This window comes from Charadrius vociferus, unplaced genomic scaffold (assembly GCF_000708025.1).
Source record: "Charadrius vociferus isolate BGI_N301 unplaced genomic scaffold, ASM70802v2 scaffold104, whole genome shotgun sequence".
Taxonomy (NCBI): domain Eukaryota; kingdom Metazoa; phylum Chordata; class Aves; order Charadriiformes; family Charadriidae; genus Charadrius; species Charadrius vociferus.
The window spans coordinates 552,060-563,107 of NW_009648255.1; the positions used below are offsets into that span (position 1 = coordinate 552,060).

Genomic DNA, 11,048 nt, shown 5'->3' on the forward strand with positions numbered 1-11,048 from the left:
GGAGGGACAAGGGAATATTGGCCCGAAGGGAGAAACCTCCCTGCATCAACAGGCTTTGGCGCAGACCTCTCCCGCCTCCTCCGTGATGTGAGGAAATGCTTTGAGGTGTCGGAGGGGAGGCTGCGAAGCTTAATTATCTTCTTCCCCAGCACAATCTCAGCTCTGCAGTAACTCCGAGAGGAAAGGCTCCTGGCTGGGGTGGTGGCGCTGGCATTTCCGCAGCCGCAGCCAGTGCTGAGCATCCCTCCCGTGCCAGGCGTCCCTCGGCCCTCCGCTCCCCGGGCGGGCTGCGGGGCGTCCGGCCTCGTTAGCATTGCTCCCGCTGTGCCGGTGCCAGAGCTGCTGTGCGCGCGGGGCCCTGCTGAGATCTGCCTTTTCTTGGCTGCGCTCTATGGAACCACCTCTGCAGGTGCCGGCGTGGGCGTATGGCTCGTGCTGTTGCAGGGGAGTCGACTAAGTCTGTTGTTCAGCCGGCAGCGTGACCGCCGGGGTCCCTGAGCAGGGAGGCACAGCGATGGGGTGTGAGAAGGGTCCGGAGAGCGCGGTGAGCCCCACATCCGCGACACAGTGCTCCTCCGCTCGGCCCTGCGACAGCATTGCGGGCCGGTGGTCTGAGCCTGGTACACACCCTTATATATATATATATATACACATGTATATATTTGTGTTTATATGTATGCACGCTCACATACAGACACACTTGCCTACTAACTTTTTATTGGGATACGAAAAAAAACGATTTTTCAAGAATCTCCAAAATATATTTATATATTTCTCCTCACTACACAATTTTTGTTGTTTTTTAACTCATGAAATACACTAGTCTAGAAACGAAACGGGGCAAAGCCTCTTCAGCTGACGCTCGCAGATTACGAGCGAGCCGCGGGGTGTGTGGTGCTGCCCCGGGAGCACCGGCCGAGCAGGTCACGCCTGCGCTGACCGTTACTTTCAGCTGCTCAAACACACCAATATTGCCTCAGTTTTATTTTGCTAGTAAGAATTTGTTATGTTTGCCTTAGGAACCGGGTAGGAATGACAGTGACGGCTGACCTCGTGCTGGTGAGCGGGGCGGGATGAGGGGGAGCGGTGGGTTCGGGCTCTTTGAGGGGTGACCCCCTGTGACAGCACCAGGACCCCGCGTCAGGGTCTGCTCTCTCCTGCGCTGCAGGAGGGACGGGGACGGGGACGGGGATGGGGACGGGTTTATCCTCTGTGCTGAGGCAGAGCTGTGCAACTCTGTTTTACACACAGGGGCCAGCTCCTTCTGCAGGGCTGGCAAGGCTCACCCCGACAGACACCCCCGGGACCGTGGGTGCGTCCCGCCTGGGACACTGCCCGTCGCCAAAGCTGCCACCGCGCTGCAAAGCCGAGCAGCTTCACGGAACATCAGGAAGGAGGAGGATGAAGCATTACTCCTCATTATTTGCTGTCTAGTAAACAATGCCGTGAGATGCAATACAAATTATGTGTTAAGAAGATCCATTAATGTTAAGAATAATCTGTGTGTTAATTAAGAAGAAAATGATGAAAAAAAGGCAACTTGCCGTAGCCCTTACACATTGTTAAGGTCCAGGGAGCTGCGGGACAGCGTGAGGAGGCAGAGCCGCTCGGTGCCGGGGTCTGCCGAGGAGGGGTGTCGCTGACAAACCTTTTACAAAACCCCAGCAACGTTTTGCCATTTGTAGTAAAAGTATAAAAAAAAATGGTGTAAAAGTCGGTGAGGTCACCTGGCAAGTCGGTAGAGCCTGAAGCAGGTGACGGCTTCCAGAGGTGGCCCTGGGTGGCGCCCGTGCCCGTTTTGGGGGCAGCTGCGGCTGGGCGCTGGGGGACGGCCCCGGCCGGGCGGGAGGGGGCTGCAGCCCCTGCAGATAAAGGGCCGGCTGGGCAGCAGCGTTCCCCCCGGCCCCCTCCTCGCCTCGCTGCTCTGAGCATCAGTTCCCTGGCCTGCACGGAGTGCCTCACCTCCAAGGTACCCTCATAGTCCCCCGCGGGTGGTGGCACGATGCTGGTCTCACGGGTGGGCTGCCCTGGCCGTGCCGGGGGGGGCGGACGGTGCCTTTAACGGACTTGCAGAAGTTTATGGGTGTGAGGGATGATGTGCCCGTCAGTTCTGGCTTCCCACGTGCTTTGAGGTAGACAACCTCATGTATTTCTTCATCAGCCTCTGCTGAGCTGCAGCGCGCCCTGTGAGCCGGTCGGTGGCGTTACTCCATTGCTGCCCTTTGCCAAAGGTTTTGACTTTGTTGTAGTGTTGGATGAGAGAGAGTTCGCAGGGTTGTTTTCTGGGCAGGGTTCCTCCTGGAGATGCAGTGCGCTGCGAAGGGTGCCCAGTCTCACTCCTGTTGCTTTGCCCTGGGGAAGAGAGTGCCGCAGAGGGTCCGCCGGGCAGCGCCAAGCCAGGCTGCGTCCCTCGGGCGAGCCGGGGGAGTGTGTCGCATCTCTTCATCCCACTCTGCTGTGTGCGGCTCCGTACCCGACATCGCGAAGCCCCCGCTACAGAGACCGCACGGCAGAATGAGGGACTTCAGGGCCAAAGAGTTACAGTTTGGCTTGTTAAAACAAAAAAACCCAAAAGAGAGCTTTACGGACAGAAGTGATGTGATTGCTGTGCACGTAACGCTAGGCTAAAGTGTTAGTGGTGGGTTCGGGGGTCTGGGTTTTGTCCTGCAAGCACCCGCTCTCGTGCTGTGCTCCTTCCCGGCACTGTGCTCCTGAGGCAGCGCCTGGAGCGGGGTACCGGCAAAGACCCCACGTTTGCTTTTCTCTTGTTTGATGTCTGTAGCTTTGGGCGTCCTTGTGCTCCGCTGCTCTGACGCGCTCTCGCCCTCGCCGGGGCGATCGGTGCTGGTGATAGCGTGTGCCTCTATCGCAACACATTTATTCTACTTCCCAGAGGCAGTCCAATGCTATTGATATTCCTAGTTTTCTTCATACCAGCTACTTTTCAAATAACTTACTGGAAAAAAAAGCAAATGTTGTCATAAAGTCTTCCCCCAAGAAAGAGGATATTTTGATCTAGACATTACCAAATCGCATGTCTTATTTTGTTTACTGCATATGTCATATTGTTGTTGATTTGAAACCTTCACTTTTTTTAAACTTCTTCAGAGCTAATAATTTACAGGTTAGTACATCTGGTGGTGGTTGAATGTAGTAGTGATGAACCTCTTTGCTTGAAATGTTCTTAAATTATGTAATCCTAATACATCAGGTCAGCCGCTCCAGTGGTTGTCCCAGAATCTTTTGATTTTGAAAAGGGAAATTCAAATCCAGCAAATCGTATCAGCAAGGCGTTCAGGAAGTGCACCAGGGAGCAAACCAGGATGATCCAGAATGAATTCGCAAACTGTTCGCTGTGAGTCTTGAATGTAAAACTTCCCTCTTTGAAATTAGCAATTTTCTCTGAGAGGTGGTGTATTTTCACTTCTGAAGAGAAGAGGATCATGATGAGGCAGCCACAGGAACCTGAAACAGAGGAGAGATGCTCATCACCGTGGCCATCCCTGCAGTAAGCCCATGTGAAATTCATCCCAACCAAATGCCATATTGATAGTGTTATTATGGCCACCGTAACTGAGCTTTAACAGGGATTATTTTTAGACCCCAAGCCCGTGGCTATTGAAATCGGTACGCTTTTTTATTTGAATTTGGCTCAGGACCCATAATATGTAGCACGGCTGCTTTAGCGCCCTCATCCAGCAAAGAGTCTGTGCTCTTTTTCAGCTTTAAGCTGCTCATTGTCCCATGGAACATAACTGAACTGTCTGCATGTTTAAAGATAAATATGTACTTAAGTCTTTTAATAAATTATGATTGTAATGCATAATACCTCGTAAAATAATGGTAAATCTTCTTGTCAGCCAAGCCAGAGAGACAGACGGGGCTTTCCCTTCTCCAAGAGGCAGAGGCAGAGGGAGAGGTCTGGGCGGTTGTCCCTGTTGGCAGTGTTCTCTCAGAGACCGCCTCTGCAGCGCGATGCTGACAGTCTCTCCCTCTGCTCCCGGTTCCTCCCTGCCCGCAGCACGTCTTGCTGGCGTAAGTGGGGATCTCGCGCACACGGCTGGAAGCCGCCTATCGTGCCAAATACGAGAAGTTGCACCGCTGACTTCTTTTGGTTGGATGGTTTTTTTCCCCCTTTCCCCACTCTGGTGCGACTCCTGGTTCTGACTGTGCGCTGTGTGTCCGTGACGTGGCCCTGGCTCCGGGTTCCCGCGGGCTCCAGGGCACCATCCCCTTTTTCTGCCAGTTTACGCAGAAGGGCCGGAGCTGCCGGGGCCGCCTGTACCCATCCCACCGCCCACCCTCGCGGGGGATTGCGGCATTTTATCTCTCAACTTCAATTTGGAAAAAAACACATTTTGACACAGTAAAATCCTCCACATTCCTGCCTAGCTTTCTTTTGCCAGTTTAGGGTCGGTGCAGCCATGGTCCTTAATGCAGTCTCCTACTCCGATAAATTGGTCATCACCAGTAGCAAACGTGTGAGGCGTTAGCCCGGTAGCCGAGGGCGGCCGGTACTTACAGGCGATGAAGCTCCAGAGGTACAACCCGACGGGGCCGTGCAGGGTTTCGTAAGGGCTGCCAAAAGCATTGAACATGAAGAAACCTGCTCCCACCAGAGCAAAGATGATCAGTACTGTACAGAAGAGAATGACACTAACATGGATACTTGCAGGGATAATTTTGAGCAAATCTGGAAAAACTAGAAACAAAACAAACAAAACATTATTATACACATCAGGCAAAGTTGGTGTAGAAGTCAGGCCAGGGATTTCTTGCTGGGTTGTGATAATTGTTTTAAATTGTGCTCTTCCAAATGCAACCAAAGACGAAAACGAAGTTATTAACTAGAAACGGTTTGGTTTTTTTTTTTTTTTGTCTGGTCAGTAGAGTCTTGTGTTTATTTTATTTTCCAAAACAGAGGTGCAGGGAGGGTCGGGTGAGGATGAGAAGTCCCTGACCTGGTGCCAGTATCCACACCATGTGTGTCCTGTGGTACCCGGGATGGGGTGAGGCAGCTCCCCGTCCCAAGGGATGCCTCCGTGGGCACGGGGTCCCTGGGGGTCCCTCGTTTGGTTTGTGGTAGCGTGGGTGCTTTATTTAGGTCTGATGTCTCTCAAGGGCACAACCGCGAGGGTCTGGCCGCTTCGCCCCCCAGGGAAGCACAGGGCTGCTCCTGGCGGGGATGCCGGTTCCCATCCCGTTTCAGGGCGGCCATTCCACCACTTTGATCTGTACAGATATAGAGGGCCGTTTTGGTAAATTTGTACCCAAAGAATTTTGGCTAAAAACATGTGGGTGTTTTTTTTCTGAAAACCTTAAGCAATAAATCTGTAAGTTAAAATGTCCACGTTTTATTATGAAGAAGGAGTAAATCTTCAGTGATGGCGCAGTGCTGCCACGTGGGCAGGTTAATTGTGTTGTGCACCGCCTGTTGCTGGGAGACTTCCAGGGCTGCCGGAACATGTGATATCTGGGGGAGATAAGGTGTGCGGTTGTCTATAGTGTGGAGACTGCCTGTGAAAATCCACCAACAGTTATTGCCAAGGAGACGTGTAGACACCTACAAGGACTGCAGGTTTCTTACCTCCTATCCTTTGGCATTTTTCTATTTTTAGAAAATAGGAAAAAAATGGTATTTTGATAAAAATCCTTGCAAATGGAAAAGGGATATATTTCTGTACATACATTAATCTCTTATTTTCAAAATGAAATATGATACTAAAGAGGGAGAAATTCATAAAAGTTACATCAGAGTTATTTGCAACAAACTCTTTGAATGAAATTTTGAAAGAATAAGCGAATTTTATATGATCTAAATTCTCCCCTGTGTTTCCCCAAGCAAAACACTTGTGGAATGTTTTGTGTCAGGAAGCCCAAGGCCAAAAGGGGAGATGATAAGTCAATGAGAGGAGCTGGAGAAATCTGGCAATAACGAAGTGGGGCACCGAGCTGAAACGAGAGGGCGCGCACAACGCGCGGGCGCAGTGCGGCTGTTTGCGGCAGCGCTCCGCTCCGTGGCGTTGGGAGTGGGAAGGCTGTTGCTCGGGAGGTGCGAGCGCTGCGCGTGTCACGCTCTTCATGGAACACTGTCACCACGTGCTATATAATTTCAAGTTTCCCAAAGCTGGAAACTTTCGCCCCCACTGCCTTTGGCATGACACCGCTGGCCCCAGGAGGCCCCGGGGTGCAGGTTGGGACCACCGCGGTGGGAAGCGGTGGCTGAATGGCGTGTCCGCTTTTGTGCTTCGTTAATGACTGCTGCCTGACGAGGCTCTGTCTGATGGGCTGAAGGCTGTGCTGAGTTCCAGCCGTGCGACGGCCGGGGTCACTGCCTATGCAAAAAAATTAGGAATACTTTACTTTAGATATTTCTATGCAGTTTTTTAGCTACTATTTCAGACTGTGATCCTCCTTAGCTAAGGCACAAGGGGATAGTCAATCAGTCTCGGTACGAGAGAATAATTTTTAATCATTCATGTTTGTTTGGCAACAACGGGTGTTTCAGAAGGAATCATCAAACACACTTAACTGCTCCTGATCCACAGGGGCACGATTAAAGTGGGGGTAATAACGCCCCGGCGCTGCCTCGCCGCAGCTGTAACATGCAGAGAGTAAAAAAGCCTCACATAAATTACTCTGCCTTGTAAAATGTTTACCGGCAACCCGTGCTGCAGCTTGCCATGCAGCAAACACAGGAGCACGTAACGTGGCGTCAAGGCAATTTATCTCCCAGACTAGATGAACGGGAAATTAATGAAGCAAATGTTTGCAAACTATTCTTGAAGCTCTGTTAATAAACGTCACCTTTAGCGTTGCTGATGGCTGGCTGGGAGCACAGAGGGGGACCCTCACCAGGCCCAGGGGCACGCGGAGCCCTGCGCCCCCCATCAGTGACGCTCCCCGAGCCATGCCTGCCACCGGTACCGGGGGAGCCGCCTGCCCCGGGGACAGCACCGGCCCAGGGCTCTGCTCCCCCGAACCCTTCCCGGGAGCATCCCCGCCGGTGCGGGTCCTGCGTGCAGGGGGCTCGGGGCTGCCGGGTCCAGACTGGGAACACGGCTGCTCACTGCCCCGGCATGTACAGGTGCTGCCCCGGCAAAACCACCCGTTTGCTAAATTTACCTGTTTACCTAAAGGAGGAATTTGCCTGTGCAAAAGGTTACTTCTGCTGATGGCCACTTACTGTCCAGTTGTGCCACTGATGCCTAAATTCCTTGTATCATCCCAGTATAACACAAAGCGTACCTTAGAAACTGGACCTTGTGTTTGTTGGACTTTATATTGTATGTTTAATGTGTTTACAAGCATGAGAAGCAGTCGCACTGTTAGCGTGGTATGAAGTACAGTTTCACCATTGCACGGTTCAGGCTCGCCAACGAGCGCTGTGGAGTCCCGACCTGTGCAGCACTCGTACAAGGAATAGCGTTAGTTCCTGCAACACCCGCTGATCTTTCGGGAGAATGCACAAAACTGTCTTTAATAATACGGTTTTGTAATGTTTATTTTAAGAAAACATATTACTGCATTGTATTGAATCTTTCCCTTGGCACCTGCATTTACAGTGGTTCATGTCATTAAAATTTTATATGTGACATATCAGGAAAAATTAATTCCAGCAGCTATGTTGTCTTGAAAGGAAAACATTCCCTCATTGTAATGAATGAAATGGTGTGTTAGGTATGCATGCCAGCGACCTTTAGAAAATGAACTGCTGACCCAGAAGCTGATGAGAATCAGCAAGAGCAAATGAGGCAGAAGGCTTTCCCCAGCCCAGCCGGGTTTGCTGGCAGAGCAAATTCATTTTACAATTAAAAGAGATATAGTGGTCAGAGGGGAGCACTTAATGGGAACAAACATAGAACTAAATCATTTAGCCTATTTTCCGTGCCTTTTCTTCTCAGACAAGCTCAAGCGCACTTCAGTGCGTTAACCTATGGATGTGTCCCTTGTATAGGTTACCTGTGAGCTCCCGAGAGCGCTGACCCCCGTGGGACGGGTCTGCTGCAGCCCCAGAGGACGTCAGCCAGCCCCTTCCTGAGGGGACCGCTTCTAGGAGAGGCACACCTTGCTAAGCCACCCAACCATTTTTTCAAAATATAAAGCCTCTTAAAGTAAGTGTTGTGTTTGACTTTTAACCTAAATAAAAGATGATCTGAGAGCAATTTGCAAGGAAGACATCAACGCTTCCACCACCGGCTGCTGGTGAAAGCCCAGGAGGCAGAGCCCGCCCTGCAGACAGCCCTGATCCCTGCCACGGGGCTTGTGGGGTTATTCAGGCTGTGACGGGGCCGCGCTGCGGGTGTTCCCAGTGCCAAAGACCACCTCGTAGCGTCACCCCTTCGGAGTGCCGCATCAAGGACGGCAGTGCGGGTCAATGAGACTTCCCGCGGATGTGCGATAGTGTGAGCGAGACACGTTGAAGCCTGTCACTACTGAGGCAGGGTTGCAGGGAAGGAGGGCGCAGGGTAGCCGCAGGCTCTGCCAGGCGGGCCAAGCGCCGGGGTTGCGTTTCCCACCCCGACACCTCAGCTCTGCTGCGGCATGTGGGACCTGCCGCGATGGAGGGCCGGGGGCAGGACCGCGGGCACGGGGGCTGCTCTCGGGGAGGGATGCTGCTCCATCCTGTGACACCCGAGGAGTCTCGGGCATAAGATGGCATCCAGCCTGGATTTCAGATTTAAAGCACATTTCGAACCTCATTTTCTCTGTCTGAAAATGAGAACAGTGATATTTACTGATGTTGAGTGAATTACTTGTTCAACGTTTTCTTCCTCATGCAACTCCTGAAAGCCTTGGCGTTCTCTGGGTGTGCACATTAGACACTCAAATTAAAGAAATTAATTTTTAATATTGTGCTGTGCAGTAGGATTCTGCATGTGAACACTCAGGTTTTGGGTTTTTGACCATTCCAAAGTGGGTTGCTTAGCTGGGACTAAATAAAAACTTCACATGGTATTATTTCTGTTCCTTGGTTATATTTGTGTTTATGTGCTCCATTGAAATAACACTTACAAACGCAAGTTTGGTAAACATTTGCATAGGAAAGCTCTGTTGCGTGAGATTCCCAAGAGCACGGATAGAAAGTGTATGGCCGGAGGAAGAGTAAACTCCTTTCACCCTGGTGTGCTTTGGGTTGGAAATTCTCTGCAGCACCGCACAGATCAGAGCTTACCTCTATGTAGCATTGCGAGATATTTAAAAATATCTAGTGGTTGCTATTATTAAACCATCACAAACAAGGGATGTGTTTGTATTCTCTCTTGTACCTGTAACACTAATTCACACCACCCACAAAATTAAAATTCTTTTCTAACTATTGCTACAATCAGACTAGCAGTATATCAAAATATTTCAGCCATAACAAGGTGAAATGTAGAGATGGGAGCCTGACTGCAGGGGACATCAATGAAATGGTTTAAAAGTATCTAAGTAACAAATCTGTGAAAGGAAAATGCTTAGAACCAGGAGCCAACGGGCCGCCCCTGGTGCGGGGGCTGTCTGTCGTGGCTGGGCTTAGTCCTGCTGCGTCTTGTCCGCGTGTTACCGAGTGTAGCTGTGCCGCACAGCTCCGCCACTGCAACGAGCCCGGACAAACGGCAGTCTCAGCGCTGCCCATCGCCAGCGCCTGTGTCAGCGGTGGCTCATAACAATGTCACCTACAGCAGAAAACAAATTCCGTGGGATTTAGGAGACCCCTCTGAAAATTGACCCAGTCCTATAACCGGCAGAGTGGGGTATCCCACGCTGTGAGAGCACACAAAGCAACCGAGGAGACCTTCAGCTGTACCAGTAGGCTAGCCACGGAATTTAATCAGAGATGGCAAATACTAATATGATATTAAATTAATTCAATCTACTACTTCGGAAAAGAGTTATGTAGTAAATAATTTCTGATTCCTAATCTGGTAACCTTGCCTCACCTAAAATGACTCGTGTACGCAATTCACCAGCGCTCTTTCAGCAGAATGCTTCCGAACTGTGTTTTGTAATCCCTTCGGGTGACATATTGCACATATAACAAACGGCTGTTTGCTATTAGCTGCTTAATGGGCTGCTATATACAAACTCTGTGTTCACTTCATCATTTTATTGATCTCCTTATCCTTGAAGATAAATAGGTGATGAATATTACATGTAAAGCAAAACCATTGCTAAGAGTTTTTGACAAAATTCTGTATGTCAGTTACCGAGTTTGGTTTGTAGATCAGCCGACACACTGTCAGCGACCATCAGCCCGCCGTTTTCCCATGAATGCAGCAGGTTGCTAACTTTTTGGCTGTTTCGTTTCTCAACAGCAGCCAAATGCATCTATGCCCCAGCCCTTTCATGAGATTTCTGCTAGTTTAGTTCATTCTTTCACGATGGAACAGAGGCCATAATGTTGACACACACACAGAGGAAGATGACAGAGATTAATTGAAAACCAAAAATATTCTTTTTTTAAAGTAACAGTATAAATCTTTTGAAACGTAGATGTCTGTGTAATTGAAATACAGACTGTTGGAAACGCGATCCTGGCTTTCCTAGTACCAGAACAGAGGCCATTTGAACCTGAAGATCAGAGCACAGGAACGGCAGCATTTGCTTTAGGATATTTCATGCTTGTTGGGCTCTGCCTGTGAGCGAGGGGCCGCGGGGACGGCTATCCCCTGGCTCCCCGAGCCGGCGGCAGCGCGGTGCTAAATAATTCAAATGCCATTGTTACTCACATGAAAACTGGAAAGGTCTCCCCCCGAGCCCGCACTGCCGCACGCGCTCGCCGTAGAAAAGCCCGTACTGGATTTTGCCAATGAACTTCTCCAGCTCCTGGCCGGTGGCGTTGACGAGCAGGGCTCCCGTCTTGCAGAGTATCGTCCCCTTCACCCACAGCTGCGTGCCCACGGCTGCCGCGGTCCCCAGCGCGCAGGCAAAGCTCAGCACCCCGGCCACGCAAAAGATAATTTTCTTCTGCTGAGCTGGCATGGTGGCACGCGACGTCCTCTAAGGGACGCAGATTTCAGCACGGCAGCGACAAGATCTGAATCAGCAGGCCACGCAGCCGAGCC

General features: G+C 50.8%; 2 protein-coding genes across 3 annotated transcripts in view; both read right to left on the reverse strand.

Annotated features, from left to right (window-relative positions):
* Positions 1 to 2,480, reverse strand: part of SIAH2 (siah E3 ubiquitin protein ligase 2) — a 30,569-nt gene extending 28,089 nt beyond the window's left edge. Inside the window, exons 1-2 of the mRNA XM_009884473.1 lie at positions 2,474 to 2,480; positions 1,963 to 2,027 (exon numbers count right to left, since the gene is read on the reverse strand). Of these exons, the coding sequence (XP_009882775.1) occupies positions 1,963 to 2,027; positions 2,474 to 2,480 (72 nt within the window). The remainder of the gene's footprint in view (positions 1 to 1,962; positions 2,028 to 2,473) is intronic.
* Positions 2,481 to 3,199: 719 nt separating this feature from the next.
* CLRN1 (clarin 1) lies at positions 3,200 to 10,965 on the reverse strand. Of its 2 annotated transcripts, none has more exons than XM_009884384.1 (3): positions 10,713 to 10,965; positions 4,523 to 4,702; positions 3,200 to 3,465 (listed from the first exon to the last, which is right to left on the reverse strand). In XM_009884384.1, the coding sequence occupies exons 1-3, from the start codon at positions 10,963 to 10,965 to the stop codon at positions 3,200 to 3,202; spliced, it is 699 nt and encodes a 232-aa protein (XP_009882686.1). The 2 variants fall into 2 exon arrangements, with proteins under 2 accessions (XP_009882686.1, XP_009882685.1); XM_009884383.1 differs by having other exon boundaries at positions 3,200 to 3,484; positions 4,503 to 4,702.
* Positions 10,966 to 11,048: the final 83 nt, after the last annotated feature.

Bases quoted from the DNA above. Each gene is read 5' to 3' on its own strand.
- CLRN1 (XM_009884383.1), bottom strand. From the start codon at position 10,965: ATGCCAGCTCAGCAGAAGAAAATTATCTTTTGCGTGGCCGGGGTGCTG. The intron at 4,703-10,712 runs GTGAGTAACAAT...TTTTGTTTCTAG, and splicing joins GAGACCTTTCCAGTTTTCAT to TTTTTCCAGATTTGCTCAAA. The intron at 3,485-4,502 runs GCTACCGGGCTA...CACGGTGATGAG, and splicing joins GTAAGTACCGGCCGCCCTCG to CATCTCTCCTCTGTTTCAGG.